Below are 23,604 nucleotides of genomic sequence, written 5' to 3' on the forward strand. Positions count from 1 at the left end.
CTCTCCCCAGCCACTTTGTCCAGCTCCTCCCGGGGGATCCCGAGGCGTTCCCAGGCCAGCCGGGAGACATAGTCTTCCCAACGTGTCCTGGGTCTTCCCCGTGGCCTCCTACCGGTCGGACGTGCCCGAAACACCTCCCGAGGGAGGCGTTCGGGTGGCATCCTGACCAGATGCCCGAACCACCTCATCTGGCTCCTCTCGATATGGAGGAGCAGCGGCTTTACTTTGAGCTCCCCCCGGATGACAGAGCTTCTCACCCTATCTCTAAGAGAGAGCCCCGCCACCCGGCGGAGGAAACTCATTTCGGCCGCTTGTACCCGTGATCTTGTCCTTTCGGTCATGACCCAAAGCTCATGACCATAGGTGAGGATGGGAACGTAGATCGACCGGTAAATCGAGAGCTTTGCCTTCCGGCTCAGCTCCTTCTTCACCACAACGGATCGATACAGCGTCCGCATTACTGAAGATGCCGCACCGATCCGCCTGTCGATCTCACGATCCACTCTTCCCTCAGTCGTGAACAAGACTCCGAGGTACTTGAACTCCTCCACTTGGGGCAAGATCTCCTCTCCAACCCGGAGATGGCACTCCACCCTTTTCCGGGCGAGAACCATGGACTCGGATTTGGAGGTGCTGATTCCCATCCCAGTCGCTTCACACTCGGCTGCGAACCGATCCAGTGAGAGCTGAAGATCTTGGCCAGATGAAGCCATCAGGACCACATCATCTGCAAAAAGCAGAGACCTAATCCTGCAGCCACCAAACCAGATACCCTCAACGCCCTGACTGCGCCTAGAAATTCTGTCCATAAAGGTTATGAACAGAATCGGTGACAAAGGGCAGCCCTGGCGGAGTCCAACCCTCACTGGAAACGTGTCCGACTTACTGCCGGCAATGCGGACCAAGCTCTGACACCGATTATACAGGGAGCGAACCGCCACAATAAGACAGTCCGTTACCCCATACTCTCTGAGCACTCCCCACAGGACTTCCCGGGGTACACGGTCGAATGCCTTCTCCAAGTCCACAAAGCACATGTAGACTGGTTGGGCAAACTCCCATGCACCCTCAAGGACCCTGCCGAGAGTATAGAGCTGGTCCACAGTTCCACGACCAGGACAAAAACCACACTGTTCCTCCTGAATCCGAGGTTCGACTATTCGGCGTAGCCTCCTCCATATATAAATTGATTTTTTTTTTTTTTACAGTTAATACATGTGATCGGTATTAGTATCGAAATTGGTGGCATTAAACCTTGATCGGAACGGCAAATTCATTAAGGCTACAGAAATTGGAGGAGTGCTAAGAAAGCTAATGCTTAACCTCTATATTCTAATGCAGTGGTTCTTAACATTGTTGGAGGTACCGAACCCCACCAGTTTCATATGTGCATTCACCGAACCCTTCTTTAGTGAAAAATAAAATACTTTTTTTTTTCCAAATTCAAGACAAAGTTATATGTTTTTGGTAACACTTTAGTATGGGGAACATATTCTAAGTAACAAAGACTTAATTTAGAGTTTTTTGGACACTAGGGGAACATATTCTAAGTAACAAAGACTTAATTTAGGGTTATTTGATTAAGGTTAGGGTTAGAGGGTTAGAGGGTTAGGGTTATAATGAGGCCATGCCGAATAAGGCATTAATAAGTACTTAATAATGACTAGTTAAGAGCATATATGTTACTAATTTGCATGTTAATAAGCAACTAATTGATGGTGAATATGTTCCCCATACTAAAGAGTTATTATGTTTTTATACTGGTGCACAAAATGAACCGTGCATGAACATCACCTTGTTCAAAGAACAAAACCAACACAGTGCATAAACTCACAACAAATTACACACCTGCAAATCAGTCTGACTTCTGCTGTTGCCGTATCCTTAATACGCCAATAGGGAGAAGTTTTTATTTACACGATGAGTCGGGTGTGTCTTGACCTCCGCCGAACCCCTGAGGCCGACTCACCGAACCCCTAGGGTTCGATCGAACCCAGGTTAAGAACAACTGTTCTATTGTAATAACAATAATACATGTCCAGTTTAAGGTTGTTTTTGTACCTTGTTAGGTATGCTTAGGCATCTTTTGGTATTTAATAGAAACAAGCAAAAAATAAAAAGCAAAATACACACTATTATTGCTTACACACACACACACTGATCTGAGGTATGGAAAAGACTCACTCAAGATCAGAGGTGGATAGTAACGCGCTACATTTACTCCGTTACATCTACTTGAGTAACTTTTGGGATAAATTGTACTTCTAAGAGTAGTTTTAATGCAACATACTTTTACTTTTACTTGAGTATATTTATAGAGAAGAAACGCTACTTTTACTCCGCTACTTTTACTCCGCTACTTTTATCTACATTCAGCTCGCTACTCGCTACTAATTTTTATCGATCTGTTAATGCACGCTTTGTTTGTTTTGGTCTGTCAGACAGACCTTCATAGTGCCTGCGTTTCAACAAATACAGTCACTGGTGACGTTCACTCCGTTCCACCAATCAGATGCAGTCACTGGTGATGTTGGACCAATCAAACAGAGCCAGGCGGTCACATGACCTGACTTAAACAAGTTGAAAAACTTATTGGGGTGTTACCATTTAGTGGTCAATTGTACGGAATATGTACTGTACTGTGCAATCTACTGATAAAAGTTTCAATCAATCAATCAAAAGTGTGAAGGAAAAAAGACCCTTTTTGATTTCCCGTCAAAAGCCTAAAGACTGACTGCACAGTTCCTGTCTTCACAATAAAAGTGCCGCTCCATCGCGCCTGCGCTTTCAAAACAAGAGTCTCCGAAAGCCAGCGCAAACAAGCTAGCAAGCTACGGAGTTTGCCGCCAATGTATTTCTTGTAAAGTGTATAAAAACGAATATGGAAGCTGGACAAATAAAATGCCAAAAACCAACCACTTTCATGTGGTATTAGACAGAAAGGAGGAACTTTTTTTCTCCTCCATTTGAAAACGTGGACGCTATCAGCACTACTGTCTGATTACAATCAATGCAAGTCATCAGAATCAGGTAATACACCAACTTATATTCTTGTCTTCATGAAAGAAAGGAATCTATATGTGTTAAACATGCATGTATATTCATTAAAACACCTTTAACATGTAAACAAAAAGGGCAAAATAAATAAATATAAATTATATACTGTATATATATATATATATATATATATATATATATAAATGTGTATATATATATATATAAATGTGTGTGTGTATATATATATATATGTGTATATATATATATGATATGTGTGTGTATGTTACTCATCAGTTACTCAGTACTTGAGTAGTTTTTTCACAACATACTTTTTACTTTTACTCAAGTAAATATTTGGGTGACTACTCCTTACTTTTACTTGAGTAATAAATCTCTAAAGTAACAGTACTCTTACTTGAGTACAATTTCTGGCTACTCTACCCACCTCTGCTCAAGATACAGTTCTTTACAACTTTGGAAGCGTCAGTTTGATCACTTTAGGGTGAGTTGATGAAATGGAAATAACTTCTTGACACACTAATGTGATATTTTTCTAGATTAAATGATGATTTAAGAGCATCAAATTAGTAAAATAGTTCAAGACCCCGGGCCTCTCCACCTCCACCAAAAGAGGAAAGAGAGGTTCTTGACGTTCGCAGTGCGGCTGCCGAGCACACAAGCTGCATACATCAGACCCATAAACACTATCAATATTTAGTAGCTTCCCAGAAGAAGGACTTGACCTCGCAATGCAAAAGCCATGCAAGTTCCTGATGGGATGCCTAGCCGCCTCGTCGGGCTACAGCGAGGAGAGTATATGTTTGTGTGTGTGTAGGAATGTGGAGGGTTGAGGGGGGTGGGGGGGGGGGACTATGGGTGCAGCGGGAGTCAGGAGGGGACAAGGCGCATGGGGGGAAGGGAGTCCCAAGTGGAGGGGGTGATGAGAGAATGCGCGTGGAAAAAAAGTTAATATTAATAAGACGTAGGCCATCTGCACTAGTATATGAAACTCTACTGCTGGTTATTAGGGACACTCGGACGTATAAACTTGGGGTAAGCACTAATGCTTGCACTTCCTCTTTAGATTCTGGGAGGGGGATTTTGCTTTGGCCGTCCGCACACAAGAAGAAACTTCTGCAAGCATTTCAGGAATTAGACACACACAAACCTCAGCTGACTACTTGAAAGCCCCTGTTGCTGCTCTCCTTATCAGCTCTTACACTTCTTTTGATAGCACTGTATTCAAAAGTGCTATTGTTTTGGTTTCCTTATCCCTCTGGACTGCTCCCCTCCCTCCGTGTACCCTCTTGTCATGTTGTCTATTTGGTCGAGACAGACGGCCGCCCCACAATGTGCGGGGTTCTATTCCCGGAAGTTTGTCCTCTCGTCCGTCGCCGCAAGTGCTCGCTCATGTGGAGTTCCGGTTATCAATGTCTGTGCTTCTCGTGAATTAAACTGTTCAATGTGAAAAGTGCCTTGAGATCACTTTTGTCCTAAACTGAGGTGAAATACATACGAATGGACTTGACTTGATGCAGGACAGATGTTGGATGACGGCATTGCATTGGGTTACTAGGGTGACACAAGCTTACAGTATTTGAGTTGAGTTTATTTGGAACATGCGTGCATACAACATGATACATCACAATTTCCAGTTTCTCTATTCAACATGTTCGAAAAGGAGTAGGAAGAAGCGAATCCTACCCCTTTTCCTTTACAAAGCAGTTGCTAAAACTTTTGTGCACTTCCTGTTCTCAATTTATTCACAATATAGGCCATGAGTAATAACAATAAAAAATAAATAAATAATAATTGGCGAAGTAAGTTATATTTCATTATCTTGAAAATTAATTAATGGATAAGATCAAATCAGAATGTTTATCATGGTTCTTCTTCTTTGTACTTTGTAAACACTAAGGCTGAAACGACGCGTCGACGTCATCGGTTACGTAAATACGTCGACGCCGTTTTTGTGCGTCGGCGCGTTGCATATTTACGTCACTCTACTTTACTGTCATGGCGGAGCGCAAAGCAGACGATGCGAGCGAGGGGAAAAAAAGCACGCCAAAAGTCGTCAAAAGTGTGGGAGTATTTCAATAAACGGCCTAATAATGTTGTTGTATGCACACTGTGTCGAGCGGAAATGGCCTATCATAGCAGCACAACGGCTATGAACGAACATTTGAAAAGAAAACCCCCGACAGCGTTCTTGCCATCACCATCAACAAGTCAATCGTCCGCGTGCGTATACGTTGTCATTATTACACAAAAACATGAATGTGTCATTTGTATCTGCGTTGTAAATTCATAAACTAGAGCACCGTTTCGCTCTGAGAGGCGCGTTTGGCGTGCCTGTTCAGTGTTTACAAAGACGCGCTCCTCTTTAACGCTGTGGAGAGGCGGCGGCGGCGAGCGAGCGGCGAGGCGGGGCGCGCCGGGAGCGACGCCGCAATCGTGCCCAGGTGCGCGATCCGCGCAGTTGGAAGAGAAAAGACTTTGTGTAAAATTAAAAGATTGTAAACCTGGCAAAGCCGTCTGGCGTTCAGTCTGTCGGTCCTGAAAGAACCCCACGGCACAAGACGTGTCACAAACGCTCAATCAATCAATCAATCTTTATTTATATAGCCCTAAATCACAAGTGTCTCAAAGGGCTGCACAAGCCACAACGACATCCTCGGTACAAAGCCCACATACGGGCAAGGAAAAACTCACCCCAGTGGGACGTCGATGTGAATGACTATGAGAAACCTTGGAGAGGACCGCATATGTGGGTAACCCCCCCCTCTAGGGGAGACCGAAAGCAATGGATGTCGAGTGGGTCTGACATAATATTGTGAGAGTCCAGTCCATAGTGGATCCAACATAATAGTAAGAGTCCAGTCCATAGTGGGGCCAGCAGGACACCACTATGGACGCTAACGTTAATTAGTTGTGCAAATACCTTTTACAACATTAACAGTTACATATACTATGTACAAACCAACAATTAACTTTCACTTTAATCATACTATCATTGTTGTGTTATTAAGCAAAATAAGCAATACTTTTACTTTTGTTGAAATGTTTACACTGTACACTTTTTTGTATTGGATGTTTAGCTTTATTTTTGCACATTTTAGCAAATAAGCAATACTTTTACTTTTGTTGAAATGTTTACACTTGTTACAGAATATTTCCGTTTTTGCACTTTTTTGTATTGGATGTTTATCTTTATTTTTGCACATTTTAAAGCAAAATAAGCAATACTTTTACTTTTGAAATGCTTATACTATTCCAGAATATTAAGATTTGCACTGGATGTTTACTTTTATATTTGCACATTAAAAAGCAAATAAGCTACTTTTAATTTTGTTAAATGTTAAAAGTTTTAAATGTTTACATTGTTACAGAATATTTTGTCATGTTGTTGTCAATGTTGACTGAGTGGCCATACTTTTTTTTTTTTGTAAATAAAAGCCATGCCTTTTGAAAAAACTGGCCTACATTTATTTTTTCCTCTTCATTTTAAATTTAAAAAAAAATCGGTAAAAGGAAAAATAATCTATAGATTAATCGAAAAAAATAATCTATAGATTAACCGATTAATCGAAAAAAATAATCTATAGATTAATCGATAGAAAAATAATCGTTAGGTGCAGCCCTAGTAAACACATTAAGTTTGAAGAGTTTCTAGAAGTGGATCATATGAGTATATTGTTTGATCTCTTTGCTGAATCCATTCCATAATTTAACTCCACATACTGATATACTGAAGGTCTTAAGTGTTGTATGTGCGTACAAATGTTTTAAATTACATTTTTCTCTAAGATTATATTTATCCTATTTTGTTGAGAATAATCGTTGTATATTATTGGGGAGCAGATTATAGTTTGCTTTGTGCATCATTTTAGCTGTTTGCAAATTCACTATGTGGTGGAATTTCAGTATTTTTAAATAAATAAATAAATAAAGGGTTTGTATGTTCATCCAACAGTATGTATTATCCCAATTGATGTTTGAATGAAGTGTACTTTTGTAGTTATTTCCCCATATTTCTGCACAATAACTCATATGTTATTCACTAGCGAGTATTTGGACCACTTCCTCTTTAAAACAATAGTAATAAGGAAAGTAGAGCATAATGGAAGGGGGGAAGAAGCGGAGTCAAATCAACAGGTTGTTAAAGACACAAACATTCATTCCAAAATGGATAACCAGTCTGACTTACCGCTATCTCCAGGTGTCTTCATTCTTCCTTGCTAAAAAAAAGTTGGAGAAACTCCGCCAAACAGGGTCGGGCTTTTTCTTCCGTCGCCACCCCGGGACAACTTGTGACACGAAGCCGACCGGGAGGGCTCGCTCTCCGGCTGAAGTCCGGGGCTAGGGCGGGTGGTGGAGCTTCTATTTCTCGCCCGCTCTGAGTTGAGGGCGGGGGGGGTATTTGGAAAAGGCGGTCGACGGTCCGACTCAAGCGGAGAAGCGCTTTCACTCTTTCAGTAACTTCTTCGGTGAACTCTCCGCTGCTTCTTTACTCCGCTTCGGCCGCATCTTCGTCGCCGTTCGACATGTTGCCGCTGAGCTTTGACGTGACTTTCCCCGCAACGAGACAGACTTTTTTTTTAAAGTCTTCCAGCCTCTTCTCAGGCGCTCACGCCACTCTTCTTCTTCTTCTTCTTCTTCTTCCTACGTCCCGCCCCCGCCCCCCCCTCCGCCCGTCACGCCTCGCTCGCTCCTCCGGGTGTCGTGTTTCGCTCCCTCGCTTCCGCGTAAGGCCCGCCCACACTGGCGGAGGCGAAGGGGGGAGGCGTGGTGAGTCACGCCCACTTATAAGCATGAGCCGGAGGCCAATGGAGCCGGCGTCACGACTCCAGCACGCGCGCGCACCGTCGTCATGGCCACCGGCCCAAGCGCGCCGACCGACCTGACGTCACATCCGTCGTGTGCTTGAGTGACGTCAATCATGGCTCAGGTTCGCCACTGTTAAAGTGTGATATCCTCATTTTACTATCATTTGAGATGAAACAGAAGATTACTCACTGACCAAAATATGAATATAGTCATTGCTTGATGACCCTTAATTGATATGGAATGTAAGAAAAGAAAAGTTAATTCAAGTCAAATAAAGTTTAGAAGAAATATCCATAATTTAAAGTTATGTTTTTTTACTACTTTATTGCAATGATTTTCCAAAATTATACAATATCTTGTCCGTTAACATTGGCCCTTTTATTTTTATTTTTTATTTTTTAGAAATATTAAAGAATGAATGTCATATAAGAATATATATATATGTACAGTATATATACACACACACACACACACACACACACACACACACACACACAGGGGCGCCGCTAGGGATTTTGGGCCCCATGAAAAGAATCTTTACAGGGCCCCCTACACAGTGTCATTATTTTTTCTGTATTATAATTTCAGGGACGGCGTGGCGCAGTGGAAGAGTGGCCGTGCGCGACCCGAGGGTCCCTGGTTCAATCCCCACCTAGTACCAACCTCGTCATGTCCGTTGTGTCCTGAGCAAGACACTTCACCCTTGCTCCTGATGGGTGCTGGTTAGCGCCTTGCATGGCAGCTCCCTCCATCAGTGTGTGAATGTGTGTGTGAATGGGTAAATGTGGAAGTAGTGTCAAAGCGCTTTGAGTACCTTGAAGGTAGAAAAGCGCTATACAAGTACAACCCATTTATCATTATTTATCATCATTAGGGGCCTCTCTGGGCCCCCCCTCCATCATGGGCCCCTAGAATCCGTCTCCTTTACCTCCCCTTTTCGGCGCCCCTGCACACACACACACACATATATATATATATATATATATATATATATATATATATATATATATATATATATATATATATATATATATATACATATTTATTATATATATATATATAAATAAATATGTATATATATATATATATATATATATATATATATATATATATATACATATATATATATATATATATATATACATATTTATTTATATATATATATATATATATATATATATATATATATATATATATATATATATATATATATATATATATATATATATATATATATATATATATAACACATTTTAAAAAGTAGGTACAGGTGAGAAAAAAAAGACAAAAATAAAACAAATTATTGAAAAACACTCCCATCTCTATAGTCTTATGCATATAGAGAATCATACTCAGAGGTGGGTAGAGTAGCCAGAAATTGTACTCAAGTAAGAGTACTGTTACTTTAGAGATGTATTACTCAAGTAAAAGTAAGGAGTAGTCACCCAAATATTTACTTGAGTAAAAGTAAAAAGTATGTTGTGAAAAAACTACTCAAGTACTGAGTAACTGATGAGTAACATACACACTCATATCATATATATATATATATATATATATATATATATATATATATATATATATATATATATATATATATAAATATATATATATATATACATACATATACATTGATATATACAGTATATCATTTATACAGTATATCATTTATATATATATATATATACATACATTGATATATACAGTATATCATTTATATGTATTTATTTTGCTGTTTTTGTTTACATGTTAAAGGTGTTTTAATGAATATACATGCATGTTTAACATATAGATTCCTTTCTTTCATAAAGACAAGAATATAAGTTGGTGTATTACCTGATACTGATGACTTGCGTTGATTGTAATCAGACAGTAGTGATGATAACGTCCACGTTTTCAAATGGAAGAGAAGAAAAGTTCCTCCTTTCTGTCTAATACCACATGAAAGTGGTGGGTTTTTGGCATCTTATTTGTCCAGCTTCCATATTCGTTTTTATACACTTTACAAGAAATATATTGGCGTCAAACTCCGTAGCTTGCTAGCTTGTTTGCGCTGGCTTTCGGAGACTCTTATTTTGAAAGCGCAGGCGCGATGGAGCGGCACTTTTATTGTGAAGACAGGAACGTCCTCATGTGCGATCAGTCTTTAGGCTTTTGATGGGATGTACGGTTGAAATAAAAAAGTATCTTTTTTCCTTCACACTTTTGATTGATTGATTGATTGGAACTTTTATTAGTAGATTGCACAGTACAGTACACATTCCGTACAATTGACCACTAAATGGTAACACCCCAATAAGTTTTTCAACTTGTTTAAGTCAGGTCATGTGACCACCTGGCTCTGTTTGATTGGTCCAACGTCACCAGTGACTGCATCTGATTGGTGGAACGAAGTGAAACGTCACCAGTAAGGCAGGCACTTTGAAGGTCTGTCTGACAAACCAAAACAAACAAAGCGTGCATTAACAGATCGATAAAAATTAGTAGCGAGTAGCGAGCTGAATGTAGATAGAAGTAGCGGAGTAAAAGTAGCGTTCCTTCTCTATAAATATACTTAAGTAAAAGTAAAAGTATGTTGCATTAAAACTACTCTTAGAAGTACAATTTATCCCAAAAGTTACTCAAGTAGATGTAACGGAGTAAATGTAGCGCGTTACTACCCACCTCTGATCATACTCATCATAATTGTATAGCGTATAATCATTGTTCCATAATACAATATAGATGACGTGCTTACCTATGCATATATATATATATATGTAGCTGAGATAGGCTCCAGCGCCCCCCGCGACCCCGAAGGTAGTAAGCGGTAGTAAATGGATGGATGGATATATATATATATATATATATATATATATATATATATATATATATATATATATATATATATGAACTGAACTGAACTGAATTATATTTATATAGAGCTTTCCTCTAGTGACTCAAAGCGCTTTACATAGTGAAAACCAATATCTAAGTAGAAATTTAAGCCAGTGTGGGTGGCACTGGGAGCAGGTGGGTAAAGTGTCTTGCCCAAGGACACAACGTCAGTGACTAGGATGGCGGAAGCGGGGATCGAACCTGCAGCCCTCAAGTTGCTGGCACGAGCTATATATATATATATATATATATATATACATATATATATACACACACACACATAAATACACATATACATACATACATCATTTTCAGTTATGTATAGTTAACAATGGAATTAATTAGATTATTATTTGACATGATTTGTTAAATCGTTCATTTAAAACATTAAATACAAGTAATAAAGTCATATTCAATCAATCAAAACGTTATTTGTATAGCACTAACAAAGGCAAGTTGGATTGACATTGGATTAATACACACACAAACACACACACACATGCATATATATATATGAACAACACACAAATTAGTAAGAAAAAATAGTATATTATACAAAATACAATATAAATCAACAGAATAAAAATTAAAACGCTTTAAAGAGTTTAAAGAAGTGTGCTTTAACCTTTTTTTTTTTTTTTTTTTTAAAAAGCAAAACAAATATCAACAGTCTGCATATTCTTCACTTTAGAAGTAAGAGTCATCATTAGTGGTGTTTTTATCTTAAATTGTCATCTATCGTTAAAATTATATTAATTAATTAGTTGGACGGATAATCCAGAAATATTAATTCAATATTTAGTCAATAATTTAACAATTGAATAGAATTAAAAAATAGTCTTGAAAGTTTAGAAGTTATTTTTATTAGGAGTTTTTTGTACACATTTATTCTTAAAAAAGAAATTATTCCTCGAAATTAATTAATTAGTCGAATAGATCATATGAAGTAATTAATGACATTTAAAAAAAACTAAAATAAAACTAAAGGTCATTGGCTAAGCTCAGTGTGTCCTGAAGGTAAGGTTAACAGGTGGAGAGACATAAAACAGATAATAAAAGCATGAGCTTTGACCTTACCAACCACAGCTAACGTTGTATATCTATACTTAATATCCATGATATTATTCCTTTGCTTTTTGGAATGACATCAGAAATTTCCACAATCAGATAAAACTGGGAAAGGGTGATGAATGGGTATCGATCGGACCACTGACCCTTAGGTCACAGATCCTTCAATACAGTATGTCAATCAATCAATCAATCAATCAATGTTTATTTATATAGCCCTAAATCACAAGTGTCTCAAAGGGCTGCACAAGCCACAACGACATCCTCGGTACAAAGCCCACATAAGGGCAAGGAAAAACTCACCCCAGTGGGACGTCGATGTGAATGACTATGAGAAACCTTGGAGAGGACCGCATATGTGGGTAACCCCCCCCCCCCTCTAGGGGAGACCGAAAGCAATGGATGTCGAGTGGGTCTGACATAATATTGTGAGAGTCCAGTCCATAGTGGATCCAACATAATAGTAAGAGTCCAGTCCATAGTGGGGCCAGCAGGACACCATCCCGAGCGGAGACGGGTCAGCAGCGCAGAGATGTTCCCAGCCAATGCACAGGCGAGCGGTCCACCCCGGGTCCCGACTCTGGACAGCCAGCACTTCATCCATGGCCACCGGACCTGTGCCCCCCCCCCCTCCACAAGGAACAGGGGAGCAGAGGAGAAAAGAAAAGAAACGGCAGATCAACTGGTCTAACAGGGGGGCTATTTAAAGGCTAGAGTATACAAATGAGTTTTAAGATGGCACTTAAATGCTTCTACTGAGGTAGCATCTCTAATTGTTACCGGGAGGGCATTTCATAGTACTGGAGCCCCAATAGAAAACGCTCTGTAGCCCGCAGACTTTTTTTGGGCTCTGGGAATCACTAATAAGCCGGAGTTCTTTGAACGCAGATTTCTTGCCGGGACATATGGTACAATGCAATCGACAAGATAGGATGGAGCTAGACCGTGTAGTATTTTATACATAAGTAGTAAAACCTTAAAGTCACATCTTAAGTGCACAGGAAGCCAGTGCAGGTGAGCCAGTATAGGTATATATATATATACTGTAGGTATATAAAGGTATATACAGTATAGGCGTAATATGATCAAACTTTCTTGTTCTTGTCAAAAGTCTAGCAGCCGCATTTTGTACCAACTGTAATCTTTTAATGCTAGACATAGGGAGACCCGAAAATAATACGTTACAGTAGTCGAGACGAGACGTAACGAACGCATGAATAATGATCTCAGCGTCGCTAGTGGATAAAATAGAACGAATTTTAGCGATATTACGGAGATGAAAGAAGGCCGTTTTAGTGACACTCTTAATGTGTGACTCAAAGGAGAGAGTTGGGTCGAAAATAATACCCAGATTCTTTACTGATTCGCCTTGTGTAATTGTTTGGTTGTCAAATGTTAAGGTGGTATTATTAAATAAATGTCGGTGTTCAGCAGGACCGATAATCAGCATTTCCGTTTTCTTGGCGTTGCGTTGCAAGAAGTTAGCGGACATCCATTGTTTAATTTCATTAAGACACGCCTCCAGCTGACTACAATCCGGCGTGTTGGTCAGCTTTAGGGGCATGTAGAGTTGGCTGTCATCAGCATAACAATGAAAGCTAACACCGTATTTGCGTATGATGTCGCCCAGCGGCAGCATGTAAATACTAAAGAGTGCAGGGCCAAGAACCGAACCCTGAGGGACTCCGCACGTTACCTTAACATAGTCCGAGGTCACATTATTATGGGAGACGCATTGTATCCTGTCAGTAAGATAAGAGTTAAACCACGACAAAGCTAAGTCTGATATACCAATACGTGTTTTGATACTCTCTAATAAAATATTATGATCGACGGTATGGAAAGCAGCGCTAAGATCAAGAAGCAGCAACATAGATGACGCATCAGAATCCATCGTTAGCAGTAGATCATTAGTCATTTTTGCGAGGGCTGTCTCCGTAGAGTGATTTGCCCTGAAACCGGATTGAAAAGGTTCACAGAGATTGTTAGACACTAAGTGTTCATTTAGCTGCTGTGCGACAATTTTTTCGAGGATTTTCGAAATAAAGGGAAGGTGGGACACCGGTCGGTAGTTTACCATGAGGTCAGGATCAAGGTTAGGTCTTTTGAGCAGAGGATGAATAACCGCTTTCTTGAATGCTAGGGGAACAGTGCCAGAGGAAAGTGATACGTTTATAATATTTAGCACTGATGGACCTAATAATACAAAAAGCTCCTTGATAAGTTTCCCAGGAAGTGGGTCAAGTAAACATGTTGTTTGTTTTGACGTATAATGACCATATTTTTATTACAAGAAGGGAGGTGTATAGTGGGCGTGCGTTTAACAATACAGTATATTGTAAATAACTGCTATACTTGCAGTTATTTACAATTTGTAAATAAAATAAGCAAGTTAACCAAAGCCTGCAACCTTAATTTGAATCTCCAGCGCAAATACGTGAGCCTCAGATCAAGGCACACACAACACTTAATTCAAATTGATACATAAAAGTTGCTGTGGTTTTGATTTAAATATGAACCTGCATCCTGTTCCGCTGCACATGTATAACGCCCAGCGGCGGGCAAACTTTTGAGCTGCAGCCAACCGAGCTGCTTCTGTGGTGTCTACGCGGCCTTTGACTGGGAAGAAGCGCAGTCGCTGTGCAGCGTGTACATGCTACTTAAATGTGCATATGAAATGCTCCGGGGGGGGGGCAGAAAGACATCCGGTCATGTCAAAACGCCTCACAGAGTGCTTTAAGTGCATCCTGTCGCCACAAACACGCTGACCTCTTGCTTTCTGTGATGCGATGATGGTGTTAAACGCTGGTAGGTGGGCGAGGAGTCATGCACCGGAGGTGAAAAGTGCATCCCCTGGAGCACAGGATGGATGGATGGATAGATGGATGGATGGAGACGCTGCATGTGTGTGTTTCACCGTGTTGTCACATCGGCGTAACGCACCGGCGCCTTGTGCCGTGTCAACAGGATGAGACGAGTGGTAGTAAAATAAACAAAGTGTTCCCCCCTTAGCAACGGCCAGTGTCCCCGTGGTGTGATTTACAAACAGGATTTCTCGTCCCCACTCGCTGGCTATTCTCTGACCGGCTCAGGAAACCAGCTCTGTGCTGCCTGATAAGAACAACCACAACACAAAAATACAAAAGGAGACGCTGGGCCTTCACAATCAGAAAACTGCCACATGAGAAATTGCATTGTGGCGCCCCCTGTGGGGTGTGGTCAAAACGCTTTGGAAGACATGCTCGCTGTCATGTCTGTGTAATCATGTTTTGTTTTAAGTCATGTTTTGTTTAGTTTCTGGCTTTTTACTCCCTTGTCTTGTTTGCATGATTACCCATTAGTTTCACCTGTTCCACGTTTGGACTCATTGTGCACTCTTGTTTGTCACCATAGCAACTATTAGTTTTCACCTGTCACGTCACGCACCTGTTTCACGTCTTGAGTCACGCACCTGTTTTCGTTAATCATGTCTGTAGTATTTAAGTTCAGTGTTTTTCAGTTTGTCTTTCTGACGACCTCACCACATTTATGCTCTGTCCATGCCTGATACTTCTTTCCATTTCCATTCTCCATGCAACTATTTTTGTCCAAGCCAAGTAAGTTTTTGTTCCATGTTTATAGTCTTTTTGGTTTCATAGTTTGTTCTCCGCCATTGTGCGTGTTTTTCGTTTGTACTTTTTTTTGATACATTAATAAATCATGTACCTTCATTCCCGTCTCGCCCGAGCCAACTTTCCGTTGCATCCCGGAAAAGCAAACACCCCGGACCAAGTCTTGACACTCGCACACATGAAATTCAGATGTCCTCAAAGTTCTATAATCATTAGACAAATTCTTAACGACTTATGTTCACTTATAATAATGATTTATGGGATTTGAAAAGCGACATTTTTCAGAAAAAAAAAACTAAACTTTGTTAAGGAGATTTTGTCTCAGTGTATGAACGTTTCATCCACCCATTTTGTGCCAGGCAGCACATGCATTGTGGGCGGGCTGATCAATCTGCATTAGCTGGCTTGTAGTGCTGTTGTTAGCTACATCCATCCATCCATCTTCTTCCGCTTATCCGAGGTCGGGTCGCGGGGGCAGAAGTCTAAACAGGGAAGCCCAGACTTCCCTCTCCCCAGCCACTTTGTCCAGCTCTTCCCGGGGGATCCCGAGGCGTTCCCAGGCCAGCCGGGAGACATAGTCTTCCCAACGTGTCCTGGGTCTTCCCCGTGGCCTCATACCGGTTGGACGTGCCCTAAACACCTCCCTAAGGAGGCGTTTGGGTGGCATCCTGACCAGATGCTCGAACCACCTCATCTGGCTCCTCTCCATGTGGAGGAGCAGCGGCTATACTTTGAGCTCCCCCCGGATGGCAGAGCTTCTCACCCTATCTCTAAGGGAGAGCCCCGCCACCCGGTGCAGGAAACTCATTTCGGCCGCTTGTACCCGTGATCTTGTCCTTTCGGTCATAACCCAAAGCTCATGACCATAGGTGAGGATGGGAACGTAGATCGACCGGTAAATTGAGAGCTTTGCCTTCCGGCTCAGCTCCTTCTTCACCACAACGGATCGATACAGCGTCCGCATTACTGAAGACGCCGCACCGATCCGCCTGTCGATCTCACGATCCACTCTTCCCTCACTCGTGAACAAGACTCCCAGGTACTTGAACTCCTCCACTTGGGGGCAGGGTCTCCTCCCCAACCCGGAGATGGCACTCCACCCTTTTCAGGGCGAAAACAATGGACTCGGACTTGGAGGTGCTGATTCTCATCCCAGTCGCTTTACACTCGGCTGCGAACCCAGAGCCGGCCCAAGGCATAAGCGTACTAAGCGCTTGCTTAGGGCCCCGCGGCCACCAGGGGGCCCCCAAAAGCAATTAACAAAAAATTATTATTTTTTATTTTTTGCATGTACGAGTCTGACTGATGATTTCTAAATGATCAAAGATATATTATTGTACAAAAACACAATTTTAGGTCAACATTTTTGCACATTGCTGTTTCAGGTTTTTGTTACCAAAAATAATAAAGTGAATCAGAATCAGCTTTATTGTCCAGTTATGTTTAACACACATGGAATTTAACTTCAGTAGACTGCGCTCTCTTTGTACAAAGTAAACATTAAATATGAACAATTAACTAAAAATGTAAACTAGTAATTAAAGACTAATATGTACAAGACTGATGAGACAAGATGACACTTTTAATGTAAATACAAAGCTTTATCACTTGGACTGTTCAACCCCAGGCCACTCTTGTAGCTGAATGTTTTCTACATTTTAAGATTAGGAACCATATGTGGCACCCTGGACATCATTCGTTAATTCATTGGTATTATTTATGTTCTTAACTGGGCCACCCCCATATCTTTATAAATGACATGTCATTTGTAAAGACATGCCAGGCTGACAATAGGATAATGTAAACAACACTGCCAGAGCCGCAATGAGTTTATATATTATTTATATATTATTGGCAGAAATAGAGGGCCCCAAAATCACATTTTGCTTAGGGCCCCATGGAGGCTTGGGCCGGCACTGTGCGAACCGATCCAGTGAGAGCTGAAGATCCTGGCCAGATGAAGCCATCGGCACCACATCATCTGCAAAAAGCAGAGACCTAATCCTGCAGCCACCAAACCGGATCCCCTCAACGCCTTGACTGCGCCTAGAAATTCTGTCCGCTATAGAGCGTTTTCTATTGGGGCTCCAGTACTATGGAATGCCCTCCCGGTAACAATTAGAGATGCTACCTCAGTAGAAGCATTTAAGTCCCATCTTAAAACTCATTTGTATACTCTAGCCTTTAAATAGCCCCCCTGTTAGACCAGTTGATCTGCCGTTTCTTTTCTTTTCTCCTCTGCTCCCCTTTTCCTTGTGGAGGGGGGGGGGGGGGGTGGCACAGGTCCGGTGGCCATGGATGAAGTGCTGGCTGTCCAGAGTCGGGACCCGGGGTGGACCGCTCGCCTGTGCATTGGCTGGGAACATCTCTGCACTGCTGACCCGTCTCCGCTCGGGATGGTGTCCTGCTGGCCCCACTATGGACTGGACTCTTACTGTTGTGTTGGATCCACTATGGACTGGACTCTCACAATATTATGTCAGACCCACTCGACATCCATTGCTTTCGGTCTCCCCTAGAGGGGGGGGGGGGGGGGGGGGTTACCCACATATGCGGTCCTCTCCAAGGTTTCTCATAGTCATTCACATCGACGTCCCACTGGGGTGAGTTTTTCCTTGCCCTTATGTGGGCTTTGTACCGAGGATGTCGTTGTGGCTTGTGCAGCCCTTTGAGACACTTGTGATTTAGGGCTATATAAATAAACATTGATTGATTGATAAAAGTTATGAACAGAATGGGTGACAAAGGGCAGCCTTGGCGGAGTCCAACCCTCACTGGAAACGTGTCCGACTTACTGCCGGTAATGCGGACCAAGCTCTGACACTGATCATACAGGGACCAGATTGCCACAATCAGACAGTCCGATACTCCATACTCTCTGAGCACTCCCCACAGGACTTCCCGAGGGACACGGTCGAATGCCTTCTCCAAGTCCACAAAACACATGTAGACTGGTTGGGCAAACTCCCATGCACCCTCAAGGACCCTGCCGAGAGTATAGAGCTGGTCCACAGTTCCACGACCAGGATGAAAACCACACTGTTCCTCCTGAATCTCAGGTTCGACTATCCGGCGTAGCCTCCTCTCCAGTACACCTGAATAACTACTGAATAGCTACAGTGCTTTTTAAATGTTTTTTTTAGCCTTTTTACTAAATTATTTTGTTTTGCTAGCTCAATAGGAGTCCAAAGGAAGCAATGGCCAAGTGATGTGTGGTTTGAAATATTCAGCAAGTATCCACAGCGTTGTCAACACTGCCTCCCAAATCCCCCTCCCGCTTTCTTCCACTGCACACTAAGAAGGTTAACATATAGCAGCCTGGCTGTTAAAGTTTTGTGATTTCCAACTGTGAGTGCACCACAGGGCTAGTGACAATGTGTGTGTGTGTGTGTGTGTGTGTGTGTGTGTGTGTGTGTGTGTGTGTGTGTGTGTGTGTGTGTGTGTGTGTGTGTGTGTGTGTGTGTGTGTGTGTGTGTGTGTGTGTGTGTTTAGGCAGGTGAGGACAGTTCAGCTAGTTGTTGTTGTTTTGAATTTGTTATTAAATACGAATTTTGTTGATATACAGTACTGTGTAGCCCTTTATATTGTGCTTTATATTTGACAAAAATATGGGCTTTCGTCGAGGCTGGAACCAATTAATCTTGTTTACCGTATTTTCCGCACCATAAGGCGCCCTGGGTTATAAGCCGCGCCTTCAATGAACGGCATATTTCAAAACTTTGTCCACCTATAAGCCGCCCCGTGTTATAAGCCGCATCTAACTGCGCTAAAGGAATGTAAAAAAAACAGTCGGATAGTTCAGTCAAACTTTAATAATATATTAAAAACCAGCGTGATGTGGGCGCGCATGGAGTCGTATATCAACATGGATGGAGCTGCGTGAAAAAAGCCACCCGGCCTCTTCGCGTAAACTTACCTTAACCACTCGCTCATCTTTTCTTCATCCATCCATCCCTTCGAGTTAGCTTTTATGATGACGCCGGCTGGAAAGGTCTCTTTTGGCAAGGTCTTCCTTTTGAATATCACCATGGGTGGAAGTTTCTGGCCATTAGCATGGCAAGCTAGAACCACAGTGAAGGATGACTTCTCATTCCCTGTGGTGCGAATATTCACCGTACGTGCTCCCGTTGTATCCACAGTGCGGTTCACAGGAATATCAAAAGTCAGTGGAACCTCGTCCATGTTGATAATGTTCTCTGGCCGGATCTTTTTTTCAGATATCTTGTTTTTACAATATGCACGGAAAGTAGCCAGCTTTTCTTGAAAGTCTTTAGGCAGTTGCTGTGAAATAGTAGTCCGTGTGCGGATAGAGAGATTGCGTCTTTTCATGAACCGGAAACCTGTCGCTTAGTAGGAGCCATTTTGTGGTCTTTACAGATGTAAACACACAAAGGAAATGAAACGTAATATCCGCGCGCTTCTTCTTCTTCTACGCGGGCGGGTGGTTGCTTACAGTAGAAGAAGAAGCGCTTCCTGTTCTATGGGGGCGGGTGCTTACCTTGGCGGTTGCTTGCGTAGAAGAAGAAGCACTTCCTCTTCTACGGGGAAAAAAGATGGCGGCTGTTTACCGTAGTTGCGAGACCGAAACTTTATGAAAATGAATCTTAATATTAATCCATATATAAAGCGCACCGGGTTATAAGCCGCACTGTCAGCTTTTGAGTAAATTTGTGGTTTTTAGGTGCGGCTAATAGTGCGCATATATATACTGTATATATCAATGTATGTATTTATATATATATATATATATATATATATATGTGTGTATATATATATATATATATATATATATATATATATATATATATATATATATATATATATATATATATATATATATATATATATATATATATATATATATATACACACATATATATATATATATATATATAAATACATACATTGATATATACAGTATATAATTTATATTTATTTATTTTGCCATTTTTGTTTACATGTTAAAGGTGTTTTAATGAATATACATGCATGTTTAACACATATAGATTCCTTTCTTTCATGAAGACAAGAATATAAGTTGGTGTATTACCTGATTCTGATGACTTGCATTGATTGTAATCAGACAGTAGTGCTGATAACGTCCACGTTTTCAAATGGAGGAGAAAAAAAGTTCCGCCTTTCTGTCTAATACCACCTGAAAGTGGTTGGTTTTTGGCTTCTTATTTGTCCAGCTTCCATATTCGTTTTTATCCACTTTACAAGAAATGCATTGGCGGCAAACTCCGTAGCTTGCTAGCATGCTAGCTTGTTTGCGCTGGCTTTCGGAGACTCTTATTTTGAAAGCGCAGGCGCGATGGAGCGGCACTTTTATTGTGAAGACAGGAACTGTGCAGTCAGTCTTTAGGCTTTTGACGGGATGTACGGTTGAAATAAAAAAGGGTCTTTTTTCCTTCACATTTTTGATTGATTGATTGGAACTTTTATTAGTAAATTGCACAGTACAGTACATATTCCGTACGATTGACCACTAAATGGTAACACCCCAATACATTTTTCAACTTGTAGAAGTCAGGTCATGTGACCACCTGGCTCTGTTTGATTGGTCCAACGTCACCAGTGACTGCATCTGATTGGTGGAACGGAGTGAACGTCACCAGTGACTGTATTTGTTGAAACGCAGGCACTATGAAGGTCTGTCTGACAGACCAAAACAAACAAAGCGTGCATTAACAGATCGATAAAAATTAGTAGCGAGCTGAATGTAAATAAAAGTAGCGGAGTAAAAGTAGCGTTTCTTCTCTATAAATATACTCAAGTAAAAGTAAAAGTATGTTGCATTAAAACTACTCTTAGAAGTACAATTTATCCCAAAAGTTACTCAAGTAGATGTAACGGAGTAAATGTAGCGCGTTACTACCCACCTCTGCTAAATGGTAACACCCGAATAAGTTTTTCAACTTGTTTAAGTCGGGGTCCACGTAAATCAATTCATGCTGAGCTTGTGGGCAGTCAAACTGATGTTTGACTTGTCTCTATTCAATATCATAACATTATTTTTGGACGTTAAAAAGTGCAGGATTCGACATTTCCGAACATAAACTGGAATTACGGTGCCTCAAAAGGGTCAAAAAGGCGCTAATAATTGGAGTTTTGGTTTGAGGCGATGCACACTGCACCCACCAGGGCCGGCCCGTGGCATAGGCCGTATAGGCAAATGCTAAGGGCGCCGTCCATCAGGGGGCGCCACGCCAGTGCCACAAATGTTGGAGAAAAAAAAAGAAAAGAAAAAAAGTTGGTACTATTATTTCTAAATACAAAAAATAATCCCACGTTAATTAAAATTCAAAGTAAAGCCTATTTAATAGAAATATTATTTGTTACAACATTACGCCCCCCCCCCCCCCCCCCCCCCCCCTCTCCCCCCGCACGGTGCGCCCCCTCCCTTCCCGTATCATGACTATTTTTGGACGTCACCACATCAAAAAATCAACACAAGATGTCAAAACGGCCAAAACTCATCAGGTGCCCAGGGAAGAAAAAAGAGAAAAGAAGAGGAGGAGAAACGAGAAAAGACAGAGGTAGCAGGTAGGTGAGCCGAACATGAAATTATTTGTCTGTTACAGAATGTGATAGTAACCCGGCTTTTTAGCATTAAGCTAATGTCACATGATTCGGCAATTGCTAATCAATAAATAGCTAGTTCTGTTTTAACGTCGGGTTAATATTGTGGAGGGGGCTAAATTGTTATAGAAAATAATAATGTAACGTTAGGTAATTACAGTACTCCCACCTTACATTTTTCAGGGACATTTGTATTACCGTATTTTCCGCACTATTAGCCGCACCTAAAAACCACAAATTTACTCAAAAGCTGACAGTGCGGCTTTTAACCCGGTGCGCTTTATATATGGATTAATATTAAGATTCATTTTCATAAAGTTTCGGTCTCGTAACTACGGTAAACAGCCGCCATCTTTTTTCCCGGTAGAACAGGAAGCGCTTCTTCTTCTACGCAAGCAACCGCCAAGGTAAGCACCCGCCCCCATAGAACAGGAAGCGCTTCTTCTTCTACTGTAAGCAACCACCCGCCCGCGTAGAAGAAGAAAAAGCGTGCGGATATTACCGTACGTTTCATTTCCTGTTTACATCTGTAAAGACCACAAAATGGCTCCTACTAAGCGACAAGGATCCGGTTCATGAAAAGACGCAATCTCTCCATCCGCACACGGATTACTATTTCACAGCAACTGATATTCCTGTGAACCGCACTGTGGATACAACGGGAGCACGTACGGTGAATATTCGCACCACAGGGAATGAGAAGTCATCCTTCACTGTGGTTCTAGCTTGCCATGCTAATGGCCTGAAACTTCCACCCATGGTGATATTCAAAAGGAAGACCTTGCCAAAAGAGACCTTTCCAGCCGGCGTCATCATAAAAGCTAACTCGAAGGGATGGATGGATGAAGAAAAGATGAGCGAGTGGTTAAGGGAAGTTTACGCGAAGAGGCCGGGTGGCTTTTTTCACACAGCTCCGTCCATGTTGATATACGACTCCATGCGCGCCCACATCACAGATGGTGTCAAAAAACAAGTGAAGCACACAAATACAACACTCGCCGTCATTCCGGGTGGATTAACCAAAGAACTCCAACCGCTGGATATTGGTGTCAACAGGGCATTCAAATCACGACTGCGAACGGCGTGGGAACAATGGATGACCGAAGGCGAACACACCTTCACTAAGACAGGCAGACAGCGCCGGACGACATACGCCAACATTTGCCAGTGGATCGTAAATGCCTGGGCAGATATTTCGGTCACAACTGTGGTCCGAGCTTTCCGGAAGGCAGGATTCACAGAACTGCTGAACAGTGACACTGACTCCGATGACTTCGACGAGACGGAACCGGCCATTTTGGATCCCACATTTGCCCAGCTTTTCAATTCGGACACCGAAGACGAAGAATTCAAAGGATTTACGAATGAAGAATAACTTCAGAAAGTGAGCGCTATGTTTATTTTGTGTGTTGTGACATTAACGTTCGAGCAACATTATGTTGCTATTGCTCTGCACTATTTTGAATTTTACTATGTTTGTGATTGCACATTTGCGTACATTTTGGGACAGAGTTGTTAGAACGCTGGTTTTTAATATATTATTAAAGTTTGACTGACCTATCTGACTGTTTTTTTGACATTCCCTTTAGCGCAGCGTAGGCGCGGCTTATAGTCCGGGGCGGCTTATAGGTGGACAAAGTTT

At 41.6% G+C, this 23,604-nt stretch overlaps 1 protein-coding gene across 1 annotated transcript in view; it reads right to left on the reverse strand.

The window, feature by feature from the left end:
• Nucleotides 1-7,664, reverse strand: part of erfl3 (Ets2 repressor factor like 3) — a 198,487-nt gene extending 190,823 nt beyond the window's left edge. The window contains exon 1 of the mRNA XM_061947533.1: nucleotides 7,205-7,664. Within this exon, the coding sequence (XP_061803517.1) occupies nucleotides 7,205-7,226 (22 nt within the window). The 5' untranslated portion in view covers nucleotides 7,227-7,664. The remainder of the gene's footprint in view (nucleotides 1-7,204) is intronic.
• Between the last annotated feature and the right edge of the window lie 15,940 nt (nucleotides 7,665-23,604).

The sequence above is a fragment of the Nerophis lumbriciformis genome, linkage group LG04 (genome assembly GCF_033978685.3).
Source record: "Nerophis lumbriciformis linkage group LG04, RoL_Nlum_v2.1, whole genome shotgun sequence".
NCBI classification, from domain to species: Eukaryota; Metazoa; Chordata; class Actinopteri; order Syngnathiformes; family Syngnathidae; genus Nerophis; species Nerophis lumbriciformis.